The 19,335-nt window shown below is 45.4% G+C and overlaps 1 protein-coding gene across 13 annotated transcripts in view; it reads right to left on the minus strand.

Moving 5' to 3' along the window:
* P4HA1 (prolyl 4-hydroxylase subunit alpha 1) overlaps positions 1-19,335 on the minus strand; it is a 77,117-nt gene that overhangs the window by 21,545 nt on the left and 36,237 nt on the right. For 8 of the 13 annotated variants that reach the window (XM_078783489.1, XM_078783490.1, XM_078783487.1 and 5 more), the window contains 4 exons: positions 15,064-15,233; positions 14,669-14,845; positions 10,049-10,119; positions 7,857-7,956 (listed from right to left, as the gene is read on the minus strand). In XM_078783489.1, the coding sequence (XP_078639615.1) occupies positions 7,857-7,956; positions 10,049-10,119; positions 14,669-14,845; positions 15,064-15,233 (518 nt within the window). Of the gene's footprint in view, positions 1-7,856; positions 7,957-10,048; positions 10,120-10,246; positions 10,318-14,668; positions 14,846-15,063; positions 15,234-19,335 lie in introns of all 13 variants that reach the window. The other 5 variants (XM_078783498.1, XM_078783495.1, XM_078783494.1 and 2 more) reach the window with 1 other exon arrangement.

The raw sequence follows: 19,335 nt of genomic DNA on the forward strand, positions 1-19,335 counted from the left end.
CTTAAACTTCCTAACGGTGCCATTCAATCACATTCTGGTGCAACGAAGGGTCAGAATTAATGGAAACGAATCCTTAACTGACATAGACTAAGAATAACTAGCAAGATGTCCTATAGTTGTCTACATGAGATGCGGTGGACCTGGATGCGACATTTAATGGGGGAAATAGGGGGAGGTCGGGTCTACAGAGTGTTGTTTACATAAAATGGGACTAGGGAATGGGGGATTGGGGAGAGTTGGGAAGTATGGAGGAAATAGGGGAATATTTACAAGCGGATATGGATGGATGCAAATCCCATATCCGCAACACTGCACCCTTCTCGACCTCGGGGCGGCCCGACCCGATAAATTTTTACCTACTTTAGTGTTGCACTCAGATGTAGTTCCCTCTACTATTAACTCAACCCTGAGTGCGACAGTTTTACAGATGTTCACAGATGAGTAAATATGTCCCCCTGCGACATTGCACCCTTCTCCTAACAGCAACACACCCACAGGATAACCGAATCGCGGAAAGCATCCTCAAACTAAACATACAGCTGGTAGGGAGCATCATTTATACAAGACTACACTGATATTTACACTACGATCCAGGACCTGTTCTTTGCAGAACACATGCAGATGTTATGCATAGGGAGAGCACGCATGCCAGCATCGATACACCAACCCACGAGTGCCCTGTGGCCCTACGGCCTTTAATAATAATGTGCAGAGCTATATGGAAGGGGAACAAAGGGGAAGGGGAACAGAGGGGATGGAAGGGGAACAAACACCAGAAACGGATTTGACCAGATGCCACCAGGATTTGGAGGAAGGAGACAGGTTTGAGAGTTCATTCTTGAGTGTGGAGAGATAGTGCTTCCTGGCACTCCTTTAATAATGTGCAGAGCACCCCTTCCAAGCACCAAAAGCACCACCCCATTATGCACAGTCAGCACCATCCGGTGCACCAATAAAGTGTTCAATAAAAATGCACAATCAAGTGTCCATGGTCACCGGTGGTGTCGCAGCCAGCCGATGTTCTGCCGCTGGTCTTGTCTTCATGGAGTGCACTTGGCCTTCTGGCTTCTGGCCTATTTAGAAATAAAGAAAGGTGCCAACCGCGTCCATTTCTTAATTGTGGCCGTCAGGGGGGCCAACTAAAAGTGGTTCACCTGTATGGCATAGGTGCCACGTTGACCCAGAGGTCCATCAACGGGTGGTGCTTGAACGCAAAAGAACTGCGGTCCATTGTGGGCGGCCACAAAAATTGCGGTCCATATGGTGTATCGATCCAGGCAGCAAGCAGCGGAAGTACAGGCCCACAACTGCGGAGCCAGCACCTCTCTCTCCTCTCTCTCTGCCCCAAAGCCAGATCCTCGGAGGTGGGAGACAAAAGAAGACAGGTGAGTAAGGTGGTAAAGGCGCAAAAGTGCACGCAATATAAGATAATGCACACTGGGGGCACATGGGAACCAGGTGAGACAGGTACGTTCCTACCGTACGCCCCCCCCCCCCCAATCAGGTAACTTACATTGCCCCTCCCTTACCCCTTACTGTATCCACAAAACACAACACTACACATAAACATCTACTTTACACATCAACAAACGTCCCTACTGTCTTCCCCGTTCCTCCCATAAACCAAATTCGTCTTCTCTCCCTCCTAACCAATCAAATTTGCCATCTCCAACTCAACATCAAAATTTGCCATCACCAATTCATCATCAGTCCCTCCTAAGGAGGGAGAGATGGAATCACCCCAATGTCTCATCCACGTCGTGATGCGTCTCACAAATCCAAACAGCAATTCTCATTTCCTGCAACACAAAACAAAGAAAACACAGGTGTGGAGTCATCATCATCACCTCAGGTAAGTGGCTGCGTATGGTGCGACAGGTTCATCAATCCTAACTATTTCCTAAATGACTTTAACAACTTTACATTACCCGGGGTCTTTCTCCTGCCAAACCATTGGCCCTCATGTTCACAGATGAGGTGGTCCCATCACAACCTATGTGGTTCGAAGAACCGAAATCCCATTGACCATCTGTGGTGCACACCATCAATTTGGGTCTCACTCCCCGATTCAACACTCGGTGCTCCCGCACAATTTCGGTGGCTGGGTCATGTGACGCTCCCAGCAGGTCCGCCCACCTGCACACCTCCACCACTGTTGTTGCCTACCGAGCTCACCTGCTCCTCACCCTAACCTAACTAACTGGGGAAGGCCCTCTCGCACTCTCACCCCCTCGGTGCCCTCTCTGGCACGGGCTGCCCGATCCACACCCGGGATCCTCAGGCACCCACCGACACTAACGGCTCCCAGAGCCCACCTGCGGCCTCACCTGGCCGACATCTAACAGTGGCGGAGTGCCCAACCATTCACACTCATACTAACAGGCCACACGACCAGCCAATTTCACCACACCAATGCACCCATCCACAATACCATTCTGCAACCGCACCACAAATGCCAATATTCAACCACAATTTACCTATACCTTCTAACTACTCTTTAAACTACCCTCCCCGGGTACTCGTGAAAGGGGTCCACTCTTCCCCCATCCACACCTTCGCACCATGCACACCACTCCGTACCACTTACTCTAACTCTCTCCACACCACTCATTCTCTGCTCCATATATTCCACACACCTGTACTTGCACACCTGTGCTCTCATACTTGGTGCTGCCTGCACCCTTCTCTCCCCCAAGCGCATTCGCACTGATCCACAACACTCACTACTCACCATGACACTCATCCGCAATGCTCTCTCATTCATCGCTTGTACACTCACACACACCTCAGAGCATTGCCTCACCAATGCCTCATTTGAAGCTGCTCACCAGCACTTCCATTCATACTGCATCATCTGCTCTGTCTACTCCCTTCTAAAACTCGTGCTCCTCCGTCTTCCCTTACACTCAGCGCTCCCACGTCATTATCAAACACTAAGCTACTACGTCCCCACTACAGGTACCAAGTCTCCTACTTAAATCTTGTCACCTATAGTCACCTCTAGTCCCTATCAATATAACCAAGCCCTCCTTGGCTAGGTTGTCATAGCTACCCCATAAACTATAGCGCATTTGCCCCCATCATGGGAAGGGTGGCAGGGAGGCCACCCTTACCCACCGGGCCCATTGCTCATCAATCCCCCAGTCCTCTGGCACTAATAAGCCCCCCTTATTCAGAGGTACTGGGTCCCGCCTCGGCATCTAAAGCCGAGGCAATCCACGGGGGCGCCTGCTCGCCGGTGTAAGGCCTTATCCCGCCTGCCGGACCCCGTGCGTCGCCCCTTGCGGGGTCAGCGTGGGGCCGAACCGGCCGGGCCCCCACAGTACATTACCCCCAAGGGGCTCCCGTGCCTCCCCTGTCCCTCTAAAAACTACCCCTGTTGGTGTCGATGCATGGGTCACGCTTCCGCAACCCGCTACCCATTCCATACCACCACAACCTTGCTCACTCACACCTCGCACCTCTCCCATCACCGGACCCTCTCGCTCGCACCCTCGTTCCATACACTCCGGACCAGCCATACACCTCACTCTTGGCTTCTCACGAACATCCGGGTCCATCTCGACCCCCAAGCTTATTAAATCACCTGGCGCATCATACGCACGACCATATTGGTCACCACTTACACCGGGTCCTCTTTCTCTTCGCTTCTCCTCCATCACCTGCGAATCCCTCATCCGGTTAATGAGCACATCATCACGATCCGAACACAGACTTTGGACCAATTCTTTTACTTCCTCTTTTATCTCTTTCTTATCCCCTCTCCGTCGCTTCTTAATTTCGCTCACCCCTTCTTCCACTTCTTCTAATTTCTGCTTCACCTCCTTCATCTCCTCGTGCGCCCCCTTAAGTTCTTCCTCTAACTCCACCTTATTTTTTTCTATGTGCTCCCGCACCTCCCGCTCTTTAACCTCCATCACCTCTACCACCTCGTTCATTTTCCTCGTCAGGTCCTCATGTACCGTCTGACACTCTTTTTTAATTACCCCTACGTCCTTTTTCATCTCCTTCTGTGTTGATTTTAAACCCTCTATTACCGCTGTGTTCTTCTTTACCTGGTCCCTCAACTCCTTTTGTCCCACTGTCAGCTGTTCTACTCCCAGCGTCAACTCCTCTATACCACCTTGCAATTTTACAGTCCCCTTTCTCACCTCCTTCTCCATGCACTCCTCACAGTGCCTCACCTCCTCGCGCACTCCTCCGACCTCCTCACTCACACCTCTTCTGATCTCCCCTCCCATCACTTGCATCTCCTGCCCAGATGCCACCCTCATCTGCTCCATTTCCTCCCTGTGAGCATCCAATTTAGTTTCTACCCCCATTCTGACCCCCTCTATCTGCTGCCCCATTTGTTTAACTTCCCTTTCCGCTTGGTCCCTCATGTCCCTCAATTTGCCTTCCATACTATCTTCTAGCCCCCTTAACCCGTTTTTCACCCCTTCTATCTGATTCTCCTGGGCAGCCATTCTATTTTCCACCCCCGTTAACCCATGTTTCACCCCTTCTATCCCATTGTCTAACCCCTCAAATTTCTTGTCTAATCCCTCAAATTTCTTGTCTAATCCCTCAAAATTATTGTCTAACCCCTCAAATTTGCTGTCTATCTTCCCTATTTGGGCACTGGTACCCCTCGCTTCGTCCCTCATTACCCCCAATTGCTCACCCTGCAGTTTGAGGGACGCCTGCATTTGCACCATAAATTGCTCCATGAGGGCCTGCATTTGGGCCATCCCTCCCACTTGTGCAGCGGGTGCGGCCGCCGTAGCCATGTGCGAGGTGCCATTTTGCACGCCTGAAGCCTCGTGCGCGAGGACGCCATTTTGCGCGCCTGCCGCCCTCACTGCTTCACTCTCCTCATGTCCCTCCATTTGGTCCTGGATCGACCCTGCCTCACTCTCCTCTACCGGATCCCAGCCGTCTTGATCTCCCATAGCGCGACTTTCAAATTTTTTTATTATTATTATTTATTTTTTTCAACTAAATATCGGGTGCTCCAATTTTGACCAAATTTTCCACAAAAAGCACAAAATTTTTAGTGCGGGACTCGGAAATTCCACTCCCAGACACCAATTGTTACGGAAACGGAGAGGGCTTCCCTCGTTGCCCTGCGGAGATCAACCCGCCGTTCCTTCTACTAACCACTCTCCGTTCCTGGTCGTCCCAACGCTCTCTCCCGCCCGCAGCGCCGCCAGGGTATTCGGGCCAGAAAGTCGGAATGGGCCTTCCCGGGACATGAGTGCAACGCTCGGTCGTGAGACAGGGAAGAGACGGCCGTTCGAGCTACGGTTTTAAGTTACCGAGCAGGTTTAGTAACCCGTAGTTCGAACCATTAACAAGCTACACCCGATTATAACGTTGGCCAAATTGCGCTATGCTAGATCAATGACAGAAAAGACACGACGACTGGGAAAGATGAAACGACGCGAGGGCGTACAGTTCTCAAGACCTCCGGAGGAGGGTGTAATTACAGTGGTGGAAAAAAGGGGTAGATTACAAGGCAGAGTGAGGTAAAGGACACAGAAGAGATGGGCACTTAAATACAGGCTTATTTATTCCCAGACAGACCACGGACAAACGGACAAGGTAGACTCACACAGGGATTGATGGCAGGAATGGACAGGTAGGTCGATGGCACAAGGTGCACCTTGGCTCGGGGACAGGATAAAGCACAGTCCAAAGATGCAGGGAGGTCTCACAGTGCTCGGAGGGTACGTCTTTCTTGCGTCAAGCTCAGCGCGCATCTGACGTCACCTCTCTCTCACTGCGCATGCTCAACGGGGAGTGACACGCCCTCGGCTGGTTGGTTCCGCCCCAACTGGGGCCGGTCCGTCGCTTCCATTGGGTGCGGGGGTTACCGGGCTCCGCCCTTGATGAGGAGCCGACAGGGAGCCATGTTCTGCCCCTGTTGGGTAACCCCGTCGAGCACATGTCCGATGGCGGCTCGTTGGGAAGGCCTGGTGCCCTCCCACCACTCCTACCAACCAAGCCGGAGTGAGGACGCCCACTCCCTGCGCTCGTTGTTGTTGTTGTTGTTGTTGTTGCTGCTGAAGAGAACTGTGAGGAAGAGCTGCAGGGAGGTATTGGGAGGTCCTAAACTTCCTAACGGTGCCATACAATCACATTCTGGTGCAACGAAGGGTCAGAATTAATGGAAACGAATCCTTAACTGACATAGACTAAGAATAACTAGCAAGATGTCCTATAGTTGTCTACATGAGATGCGGTGGACCTGGATGCGACATTTAATGGGGGAAATAGGGGTAGGTCGGGTCTACAGAGTGTTGTTTACAGAAAATGGGACGAGGGAATGGGGGATTGGGGAGAGTTGGGAAGTATGGAGGAAATAGGGGAATATTTACAAGCGGATATGGATGGATGCAAATCCCATATCCACAACAATATTATCATAGTGCTGTAGTGTAGGTAGTAAAAGTTTATATCCAAAAATCAAAAATATAAACACACCTGAAATAGCTGTTGATGTTGGTTTCTTGATAGGGGAACATTGTAGAATATTTTGACATATATATCGCTATGTGTGTGTCTGTGGGTATATCCATCCATGGTGTGTGTTTAGTGAATGTACCATTCATGAAAATATATGTTGTGATACCAAAAGGATCGTGAATCATCATGATTATTAAGCCTTTTGTTCAAATTTTCTTTATTTTGACCATCAAATGACCTATATTGGTCATATGATACATTAAATATATATATATATAGGACATATTTATAATCAGTGGGATTGAGTACGTTGCTATATAGCATGGACATATTAACAATATGTTATTAAAAGTGATTTTTGTCATTCACGCATCAGCAGAAATTTTTCGATGGCAGCCATCTTGGAAAAATGGCTGCCACGATTGACACAGGATAGATCCAGAATGCTTCCAATCTTTAAAATGTTCCCCATGATGTCTAGTACGAGTCTGCCAAGTTTCATGCTTTTATCATAAAATGCACAATACGCTCATTTTTTAGGACCTATCCACTGGACTATATCACCATACCTATGTTTAGATAAGAATGAGCCGATTTGTCACACGGTCACGGATTGTTTAACCCCAATATGGGGATATTCAAAAATTACAACAACACTATTTTTTTTGAGTAATTTGCATAACATAACACTTGATTACTGTGCATTCTGACTTACCTGATTAAACCTTACTATTATTTGACATGTGATTAGATTTTTCAGAGTCCCTCATCGTGAATAACACTCGCCCCAAACAATGCCAATTGAAACCTGACGCAACAAGTCCGGGCAGTGTATAATCAGCAGAGGCCTACAGGCTGAAGGTGTTAGGCCCATCAGAAAACCAATATGGTGGCTGTATAATTTTGTCTCGGTGCTATAGTGGGTGGAGTCAAGCGACAGATGTTGGTGTGGCTCGGCAGCTGTCTGACCAATGGGTGCACATTTCAAAAATCGACCCACAACAATAATCCCAACAGCAACGTGAAGTGCTTGTTGACCTGCAACATGCCGCAAGTAAAAAGATTCAAAATGTTGACACATCTTGAACTATTGTGAGTAGTAGAACTACAAATAGTAGATGCTATGAAGTGTAGACCACAGGGAGAATGCAGCAACAGGTGCTGCCGGGAATTCTAATCAACTTTGCTGCATTTAACAGTACGTCGTACAAAGTAATTTAATATTCACCAATTATTTCGATTTTATTCGTAAGCATGTGGGCTGAGACTCAGCACGCAAAAGACTGCTGAAAATGTGACTGCTATACATTTAAAAAAAACATTGCTGAAGAACAAAAAAAACTTTGCTGAAATGATCAAATGTGCATGTAATTCCTCCACAACATTTAAATGTGAAACAGCAAAATCACCTGGAGGTCTTCTGCAGTCTCCACATTGAGACCTGTTACGACTTCGATTCGTCGGTTGATACGCGCCACCACGGAGTCCTCATATGCCCCAAGCCAAGCGCTGCACCCACCAGGAAGCCCGTGGATAAGGTTAATGCACTCGACTGCAAGCAACCAATAGCTGACCTTTATTCACTTAATATTTTAATTAATATCATATTTTAGCCAAAGTATCGTTTCAGTTCAAGATCAGATTTGTTTCTTGCTTTCTACTTCGTTTTGCAGATACAATGAACGGGAAAATCAACGACAGACCAAAACACCACAGTTACCCTCAGCACAATTATTAATAATTATTCCAACTAAGGTTACATCCCGAATGCACAACTGATCCTCCAACTCACCATCATATAAGGGTGGTTCTCGTGACAGTAACACTTTTAAATAATTTACGGGAAACCAGATACTGCTGATGGACATGTTCCATACTCCAAACTAGAACGGCACTCGGTAGAGCAGATACCTCCACCAAGCTGAACAGTTTATGTTTTGTATCTCACTGATAGGCCGGATGTGCATTCAGACCTGAACCAAAATCTAATTGGCTTGTTCTCATCGCCGAACCAACTCGTCCACCAAGTTTAGTCGTAACTTGTCCATAACTTTTTGAAACATCATGCTATTTATCGCTTTTCAGACAATCTCTCAATGGTGAAGAATCACTTAAACATTAAATAATTATTGTATCCGAATCCATATTCAGATCTTCACCAAAGTCGAATCGATTAGTCCGTGTCAGTCAGACACACACACACACACACACACACACACACACACACACACACACACACACACACACACACACACACACACACACACACACACACACACACACACACACACACACACACACACACACACACACACACACACACACAATCGGTCCACCAAGTTTCGTCCAAATCCATCCATAACTTTTTGAGATATCCTGCAATATGTCGGTTTTAACCCCATCTCCCAATGGTGAAGAATCACTTAAAAAATTGTAGTAGCCGGATCTGAATCAGCATCTTCACCAAAATCTAATCATTTCGTCCTTGTCACATACACTACCTCTCCGCCAAATTTTGTCCGAATACGTCCACAACTTTTTGAGATATCTCGTTCACAGACAAACAGACAAACAAACAGACAGGGGTAAAAACAACCTCCATCCACCTTCGGTGGCGGAGGTAATAAGGTTCAGCTCTTCAGTAAGATCTCATTCGTATGTAGAAGTCTTCTATGACACTACCTTTCACTCCATTGATGTTTGTGGATGGACTCACTGTTTTGCCCAACACCAAAAAGTTTTTTGCCTTTCACAAAGCCTAACAACTCAGCTGAAATCATTCACTGGGTTCACACAGTATTGCATGCTAGGGCATTGTACAAGCCACTAGTGCCACTGTAAACAATAGTGCACCTAAAGGTATTTCTGCACGAGTCATCCATGAGCAAGCAGAGCATCAATTATATGCCACCCTACCATATAATTAAGGCAATTATCTTTATGTGTGTATTTATGTATGTACATCTGAATATCATAGAAAAAAAAGAGCTGGGCCGAACTCAACCAAATTTTGCATACATGTTGGTAGTACCCAGCGACCGGTCATGGGCACAAAAAATACCCTCCACCCCAAATCGCAGAGGAAGGAAGGGGTGGGTGAGAAGACTTGCAAATGCGGGTGTCTCCTGTTTTGATAAAATTATAATGCATTGCATATGCTCGGAGCTAATGAAAAGTAAAACTTTCACTAAAATCACCCTTACACTTACTTTTCTTGTTATCCCAAATGTACAAGTTCATAAACCCACCATCACATTAGCAAAACCAAATGCTGTGATTTTACTCGTAAGTGCAATGCAGCAATATAGACAACACAGCAATATAGACAACACAGCAAAAGCAGATCACAAACATTGTGAGCACCACTTCCAGGGTTAGTAACACTTAAAATGTTTTATCAGGTTATCCTTCGATAATGGCTATTACGCAATCAAAATACACAGGAATCGAAAGATGGACAGCACACTAGTTGCTTTCACACAGCCAGGAAGTGCAGACAAACCATCACGCCTCTTTGCCATGTGGGAAACAAAAGAGCATGGCAGAGAGCTCTAGAAAGGAATTTAATTCCGTTTTTGTGTCTGCTAAGGCCCACACTCACCTCTTGCTAACGCGGTAGTGGGCCGTTTCAAGCTCCCCCGTGATCGGATTGGAGATGGTTGCCCTTCTGAGCTGTGAAAGCAACCAATAGCGAACGGAATTACACACAAGCAGAAGCAATGAGGAAAATAAGCCCACTTTGGCCTTGATGACAAGACATCACCCGGCAAGCTGAGATCATCTTACCATGTCCACTCACCTTTTGCTGACTCTGTAATCTGCAGTTTCTAGATTTCCTGTCTTTGGGTTTTTAACTGTGGCTCTTCTCAACTGCACAGAATTGAAATTGATGGACATTGTCTGTTAGCCATTGACAGCTGAATGCCAGGATCTCAATTTCATGTTAGTTTTTTCGACAGATAACACTATTATATCTAATAGAGGGAACAAGCGGACATTTGAGCATTACCTGTAAGAAAGAGTGAGGTATGGTGGAGGACAGTGGGACAGGAAAGACGAATGGAAATGGGGAATATGAGATGGTAGTGAGCTGCACCATGAAGCAGTGGAGGAAATTCCATTCCAGAAAATATTCCGGAATTCCATTCCAGAACTCCAGAAAATAAGAAGACAGAGCTCGCATTCTTCCCGCAATACTCTCCTTGTGTAACTCCCAAAATCCAGGCTCACTGCTCACCTCCACTAAATTATTCCTCTCTTTTCCTGCTTGTGGAACTACATTACCCAGTCGATGCTATCCTAGTCTTCCCTCCAAGGCTTCAAAAGTCTGGATGCACCATTATCTCAGGTCATCCTCCATCACCAGCTATGATCGTTTCTGTACCCTCATCAACCATTGCCTTGTAATTGCAGGTTGCTATATTTCCTTCCTTCCCTCTCCTTCATCCCCTTGTTGTATCTGTGTGTTGACCCACTATTGCATTGTCAGTGCACTCACTACCTTCTGCCCTCCATCATGTTCACAAGCCTATATTTCATACTGGATGCACCATTTATACAACTGTTTTCCTGAGGCTGTTCAATCCCACTTCTCTCCAGGGCTTCAAACAGGCAGTGCATCACCATCACATGCCACCCTTCATCCCTACCCACAATATCTTCTACCCCAATCAACCCTATCCAACCAAACTCCTCTTACTTGCAGGTTACTCTTTTTTCCCCACTGCCCATTCTTTTCCTGGTAATTCATTTTCTTGCTTGTACATCCATTTGACCCCACTGTGAGTTCATTGCCCTTCAGAACTCTTTCACCTCACTCTTCCGTGAGGCTTGCAAGACTCCTGTATAATTTTTGTTGTTTGTTTTGTTTTGTTGAACTGTACGACATTGTGTTGAGGAATATGCTGCATGGTAAAGATAATTCGAAGGAAACACAATTCGTTAATGAAAAGTAAGAGATTTAGGCCCAAGACAGCTCTGGGGCACAACAGCCTCCACAGATAAAGCAATTGATAGGAAGCCATCAAAAGTTGTACAAGTCTTTGCAACAGTGGAGATTGTTGACCACCCCAAAACAGCTTTGAATGTCATAGGCAGTGAGCATGGCAAACAATGACAGATGCCAAGCTGTGTTGAAGGAATTGTATACATGGAGAGGCACACATGAGATATGTTCCATTTCTGATTCAGATGTAAATCCATTGTTGTGAGAGAAACATGTTTTGGACGTGAGTGGCCAATATGAAAACCAAACTAGGAATGCACTTAGACCAATGGAGAAAAGGAATGACTTGATGTCAGCAGTGATTATGAACTGCATTGCTTTGCTTATTATTATGGGAGGCTGCTTTACTAGTCTGTAGTTGAATGGATCCTTCCTTTTCACTCTTATTGTCTATGTGGCATATAAATGCTGTGTTCCATAACCAAAGATCAAATTTAGTGTTACATATCTCTATTCAAACCTTTGCCTTCATATGGGCAAAAACAAAAAAACAAAAAACATGCTGGTCATCATGAGAGAAACATACCAAAGAGCTATTGTAGGCGATGCAACAAAACTCCCTTCACTACCTTAAATGCAGTCACAACACACCCGCCGGGCCTTGTAGTATGTATGGACAAGCATACTCATAGCTTGATTTCACCAGAGGGTACTACACGTTTGCTCTCTAACCATCTGTCCGCCCCACCTGTGGTTGTCCAGATTTTTTTTCCCCCTTACCTTGAACATATTCAACTCAAACTTGGTGCATGGCTTTAATATGATACGTTACAGAAGAACTTTGTGTTTTGGGGCGTTTTGCCAATTTTTCAGGGAGTTATGCCCTGTTTGGACTTAGAAAATATCACATGTTATACATGGATCCGTTTTCCAGACTTTTTCCTCTTACCCTTCACATAGTGAACTGAAATTTGGTACATGGCTTTAGTATGATAAGTTACGGAAACTGCAATTTATTCTGTAGCTTTGCATACATACAACAATTTGTCCTACTGTATATGTCTCAATTGCTGAGTGCTTGGAAGAAGAACATTCATTGGGACCACTAGGGACACGTATTGCAAAGCAATTCTCCCTCTTGTTTTATCTACATTAGATTACATTACAACAATGCATCAATCACCTACCCAAATCATCTACCAAGTTTTGTCATAACTCGTCCACATCCTTTGAAATACCATGCTTTATATCATTTCTGGCCCCATCTCTCAATGGTGAAGAATCACTCTGAAAGTTAAACATTATTGTATCTGGATCCGGATCTTCACCAAAATCGAATCATTTTGTCCTAGTCACATACCCAACCTGTCCACTAAATTTCATCCAAATCCATCCACAACTTTTTGAGATATCCTGCTTAAAGATAGACAAACAGACAGGGGTGAAAACATAACATATGTCCACCTCTGAGGGCGGAAGTAATAAATGGTTTTAGTCATCGGTGTAAAGATTTTGGATTCATCATCTGCATATTTTGAGAAAATATCAGGCTACTCAGCCTCTTGTTCACTACCTTCTGATAATGTATATTTCATTACTGCCATAAAAAGAGAGTAAAGAAAAAGAGAGAGAATAGAAGAGGAGAGGTAAATAATAGAGAAGAGGGGAGAAAGGAGGAGAGAAAAGAGGAGAGTGAGAAGAGGAGAGGTAAATAATAGAGAAGAGGGGAGAAAGGAGGAGAGAAAAGAGGAGAGTGACAAGAGGAGAGGAAAATAATAGAGTAGTGAGAGAGAAAGGAGGAGAGAAAAGAGGAGAGCGAGAAGAGGAGAGGAAAATAATAGAGTAGTGAGAGAGAAAGGAGGAGAGAAAAGAGGAGAGCGAGAAGAGGAGAGGAAAATAATAGAGTAGTGAGAGAGAAAGGAGGAGAGAAAAAAGGAGAGCGAAAGGAGGAGAGAAAAAACGAGAGCGAAAGGAGGAGAGAAAAAAAAGGAGAGCAAGAAGAGAGAGAAAAGAGAGAAAAGAGAGAAGAGAGAGAAAAGAGAGAAAAGAGAGAAGAGAGAGAAAAGAGAGAAGAGAGAGAAAAGAGAGAAGAGAGAGAAAAGAGAGAAGAGAGAGAAAAGAGAGAAAAGAGAGAAAAGAGAGAAAAAAAAGAGAGAAGAGAGAGAAAAGAGAGAGAGAGGGGAGAGAAAAGAGAGAGAGAAAAGAGAGAGAGAAAAGAGAGAGAAAAGAGAAAGAAAAGAGAGAGAAAAGAGAGAGAAAAGAGAGAAAAGAGAAAAAGAAAAGAGAGAAGAGAGAGAAAAGAGAGAAAAGAGAGAGAGAGAGAAGAGAGAAAAGAGAGAGAAAAGAGAGAAGAGAGAGAAAAAAGAGAGAAAAGAGAGAGAAGAGAGAGAAAAGAGAGAAGAGAGAAAAGAGAGAGAAAAGAGAGAAGAGAGAAAAGAGAGAGAAAAGAGAAAAGAGAGAGAGAAAAGAGAGAGAGAAAAGAGAGAGAGAAAAGAGAGAGAGAAAAGAGAGAGAAAAGAGAAAAGAGAGAGAGAAAAGAGAGAAAAGAGAAAAGAGAGAAAAGAGAGAGAGAAAAGAGAGAGAGAAAAGAGAGAGAGAAAAGAGAGAGAAAAGAGAGAGAAAAGAGAGAGAGAGAGAAAAAAGAGAAAAGAGAGAAAAGAGAGAGAAAAGAGAAAAGAGAGAGAGAAAAGAGAGAGAGAAAAGAGAGAGAGAAAAGAGAGAGAGAAAAGAGAGAGAGAAAAGAGAGAGAGAAAAGAGAGAGAGAAAAGAGAGAGAGAAAAGAGAGAGAGAAAAGAGAGAGAGAAAAGAGAGAGAGCAGAGAGCAGAGAGAGAAAAGAGAGAGAAAAGAGAGAGAAGAGAGAAAAGAGAGAGAAAAGAGAGCAGAGAGCAGAGAGAAAAGAGAGAGAAAAGAGAGCAGAGAGCAGAGAGCAGAGAGAGAGAGAGAGAAGAAGAGAGGAAAAGAACAGAGAAGAGAGAGGAAGGAGGAGAGAATAGAGGAGAGAAAGAATAGAAGAAGAGAGGAAAAGAACAGAGAAGAGAGAGGAAGGAGGAGAGAATAGAGGAGAGAAAGAATAGAAGAAGAGAGCAAGAGAAGATTGATGATTTCTCATGAGATTTGCTAGACATCAAAATATGACAAGAAGTTTCTGAAAGGTCCATATTGCCATTCCATTTATCCTAATGAGATATCCATTCTCCATCCCAATGGACTAACATGACTTAAACTGTCACACTTCTTCACATAACACGCCTGCCCTCCCCACATACGATACATACCCTTGGATTGGCCAAAGCTTTAACTTTAACCATTTCCTTTTCTGAGATGATGTCATGGTAACGCAATATGCGAGGCCGGTCCCATTCTTCTTCTTCCTTGACGGGCGCGAGTGTGAGCTGTGGGTGATGTGCTTTGTCTTGATAACGGCAGACGAGACGACTCTGCCTGCGTGGTGTCTGTTGGTGAACGCAGGAAAAGTGGAGTGGGAGCCAGGCCAGGCAATATAAATCACTAGCTTTTACAAGGTTGGTTGACAGCAAGTTTGTATTTAAAATAACCAGTATATATGATGATTTTATAAAAAGAAAAGTGGTGACAATAGATCATTAAACACGTCCATTGTTCTTAATCATATACGACATCATGAGATTGTGCATAGAAGCACAGACCTCACCATTGAGATCGACTCGCCACGGCAAAGCTCTTCATATCTTCCCCGCTCGACACCGATGGAGTGGTGCTGGTTCCCCTCATTCTCATTTGTCTTTGTTGCATTGTATTTTCCTTGCTTTACCAGGAATTCATAATAACGCACATTTCCTGTGGCTCTGACATGGTTTGGATCTGCAGAGAAACACAGGAACATCGTTTGAGGTTTTTGAACCATCTCTAATAGGAAGAGCAAAATGACCAAGTGATGGAAAAGAACCCCAATTATAATTGGGGGAAACTTCAGCATATACATTGTATTGGTAGAAATTACCGATGTATAACTTGTAGCAATGTCAACGTTTAAATATTGTGTTATTATCAAAGTTATTCCCGGTGTGTACCCCGGTTTAGAATTGGTACACCGTATCCCTGCATGCCGTAAGAGGCGACGAAAAGGGTTGGCGTCAGGAAGTGCATCCAGCCATAAAACATTGCTCCAAAAAGGGAACCATCACAATTACAACTAGAACGGGCACTCGGTAGAGCGCATACCTTCGCCGCAGCTACTTTTGTTGCCAAAATAAAAGACTACAAGATCTGTGTAGCAAAGCATTTTGGCATTAGTTTCATACAAATTGGACACAAATTGACCGCGCTATGGTAAAAAGACGATTTTGACCTTTTCATGACCTTGACCTTGACCTTTGACCCGATCGATTCCAAAATCTAATCAAATGGTTCCCGGATAATAACCTATCATCCCACCAAATTTCATGCGAATCGGTTGAATACTTTTTGAGTTATGCGAATAACATACACACACACACACACACACACACACAGACATACAAATAAATACACAGCGATCAAAACATAACCTTCCGCTTTTGCGAAGGTAATTACATATGGGCAGGGTACAGCCAGAAGTACCCGTGGGGTTCCTCACCCCCTCTCGTCAAATATCAAGGGGGGGAACCCGACCGAAGCAAGGGTGGAAATCACTCCATTTATGAAGACGAAACGTTTGATGCCCCACGGGGAGATCGGTTTCTGAGGTTTGATACATGGAATGTAGGGACAATGACAGGGAGATCAGGAGAAGTGGTGGAAGAATTGATCAGAAGAAGAGTGGACATATGTTGTGTGCAAGAGACGAGATGGAAGGGAAGTGGTGTGAGAATGGTGAAGGGTAGGCAGGGACAGAAATACAAGTTTGTGTGGCAAGGGTGCCCGGAGGGCGTGAATGGTGTTGGTGTCCTGTTTTCTGAGGAGTTTGTAGACAGTGTGGTGAGTGTGACTAGAGTGAGTGATAGGTTGATGATGGTGAAAATGATGATTGGAAAGCTCTTGGTGAACGTCATCTCGGGATATGCTCCACAGGTTGGTCGGAGCGATGAAGAGAAGGACAAGTTCTGGTGTGCGATAGAGAAGCTGATGGAAAACGTGAAAGATGAGGAAGTTGTTGTGGTAGGAGGAGACCTAAATGGACATGTGGTAAGGAGTATGGACGATTTTGAGGAAGTTCATGGGGGTTACGGATATGGTGTGAGAAATGGAGAAGGTGAAAGGATTTTGGAGTTTGCTGATGGAGCTGATTTGTTGATTTGTAATACTCAGTTCCAGAAAGGGGATAATAAGCTTGTTACATACACGTCAGGTGGGTCGAAGACAACCGTTGACTACCTGATGGTGCGTCGGCGAGATAGGGGGCACCTCCGGGATACAAAGGTGCTCCCGGGGGAGGAGGCTGTTTCACAGCACCACTTGGTTGTCTGCGACATAAGGGTGAAAAGTGCGAGGAGAGCTCGGCGGGTGAAGTACCAACCGAGAATGAAGTTGTGGACGTTGAAAGAGGTGACAGTAAGGGAGGCATTAAAAGAGAGGCTGAGTAGGGTAGAGGATGATGTGGTTGAGCTTGAACGTGGTTGGATGTCAATGAAAGATAGTCTGTTGGGAGCCATTGGTGAGGTATGTGGATGGACAAAAGGACCACCGAGGCACTCGGAAACATGGTGGTGGGATGATGAAGTTGGAAAGAGGATTGACGAGAAGAGGCAGAAGTTCAAGGAGTGGCAGAAGGCGAAGGGTACGGGAGCAGAAAAAGCAGAGCATGAAAGTTATAAGGCAGCCAAGAAGGCTGCAAAGAAAGAGGTAGCAAAGGCGCAGGAGGCATGAAGGAAAATGTTCGGAGAACGCTTGGTTTCGGAAGAGGGTCATAGAGCGTTATTCAGGATTGCAAAGCAAATAGCGAAAGAGAGGTGTGATGTGATGGGGGTGAGTTACTTGAAGGATGAAGTGGGACAAATCGTTGTGGACCCAGATGGAATTAAAGGAAGATGGAAAAAATATATGGAAATGCTGTTGAATACAGAGAATGAATGGGATGGCAACACAGAGAGTAACCCAGTTTTAGGACCGGCAGAGAAGATAACTGAGAAGGAAATTGAGGAAGCGATAAAAGCAATAAAAAAAAAACCACCTTTAGAGGCCATTTTTCCCCGCAAGCGGGGGTTGGCCTTTTTCGGGAACCGTGGTTGTTGTTTGTTTTTTTTTTTTTTTTTTGTTTGTTTTTTTTTTTTTTTTGGTCTCCTTTTTGAAGCAATGTTTTACGGCCGGATGCCCTTCCTGATGCCAACCCTTTTTGCCGCCTTTAGCGACAAACAGGGAATTACCAGTGAACTGGTACTCAATTAGCCGACCTCGGAAGGATGACAGGCTGAGTCAACCCCCCTGGCATTAATTCAGCGATCGACCGGGATTCGAACCATCCTAAGCCGGCACCCTAGCCGCTAGCCCAACACCAGGGTTGGACGATAAAAGCAATGAAGAGTAGAAAAGCGGGAGGGCCGACGGGAGTTGTGGGAGATATGTTGAAGGCAGCAGGAAGTTGGGGGGTGAAGAGAATAACAGAGATCTGTAATCTGGTGGTGAAAGAAGGCTGCATTCCAGTGGTTTGGGAACTGAGTACCCTCGTCCCTCTATACAAGTGGAAAGGTGACCTTCTGGAGTGTGGCTCATACTGAGCGATAAAGTTATTGGAGCATGGAATGAAGGTATTGGAAAGGGTGTTGGAGAGGAGGCTAAGGAAGAAGGTGAAGATCGACGAAATGCAGTTTGGATTTATGCCAGGAAGAGGAAGGACAGACGCGGTCTTTATTGTGAGGCAGTTGCAGGAGAAGTACATGGAGAAGAGGAAGAAGTTGTTTCTTGGGTTTGTTGATCTGGAGAAAGCATTCGATAGGGTTCCACGCAAAGTATTGACATGGGCATTGAGGAAGTTAGAAGTGGAGGAATGGTTGATCAGAGTTGTGATGGCAATGTACAAAAGAGCGCGCACAGCTGTAAGGGCGAAGGACGGGAACAGTGGTGAGTTTGAGGTGAAGGTGGGAGTGCATCAGGGGTCGGTACTAAGTCCACGACTATTTGTAGCTGTGATGGAGGTGCTGGCTCAGAACGTAAAGGAGGATTTACCGTGGGAGTTGTTGTATGCAGATGATCTGGTGTTGATTGCAGAAAGTATGGATGGACTGAAGGAAAAGATGAACAAGTGGAAGGAATGTATGGAGACAAAAGGTCTGAAGGTGAATATAGGAAAGATGAAGGTGATGGCAAGTGGTAAAGCATGTGGTGAGGTGGAAAGAACTGGGAAGTGGCCATGTGCTGTGTGCAGGAAGGGTGTCGGAGTGAACTCCATTCAACGTACAATGTGCGCTGAGTGGGTTCATCAAAAATGTAGTGGTCTGAGAGGGTCATTAACCAGTGTGGCAGCTACATTCAAATGTAAGGTGTGCACAGAGGGAGCTGCAGATGGAAGAAATGTTGAGTTGGATCTTGGAGACGGCGTGAAGCTGGAAGGTGTGAAAACATTTTGCTACCTCGGAGACGTGCTGAATGGAGAAGGTGGATCAGACTCGGCAACGGTTGCTCGAGTGAGATGTGCATGGAAGAGGTTTCGGGAACTGAGTGGCGTGCTGATGAGGAGGGGAGTGTCATTGAAGCTGAAGGGAAAGGTGTATGCTGCATGTGTGAGAAGTGTTATGATTTATGGGGGCGAGACATGGGTCATGAATGTGGAGCAGCAACGAAGGCTGGAAAGGGTGGAAATGCGAATGGTTCGGTGGATGTGCGGAGTATCGTTGAGAGAGATGAAGACAAATGACGAATTGCGAAAGATGATGAGAATAGAGCCTGTGATTGATGCTGTGAAGAGGAACAGGTTGAGATGGTTTGGTCATGTGTTGAGGAAGGATGAAAGTGACTGGTTGAGAAGAGTGATGGAAATGAATGTAGAAGG

Source organism: Myxine glutinosa, chromosome 8, assembly GCF_964187855.1.
Source record: "Myxine glutinosa chromosome 8, kmMyxGlut1.1, whole genome shotgun sequence".
Taxonomy (NCBI): Eukaryota; Metazoa; Chordata; class Myxini; order Myxiniformes; family Myxinidae; genus Myxine; species Myxine glutinosa.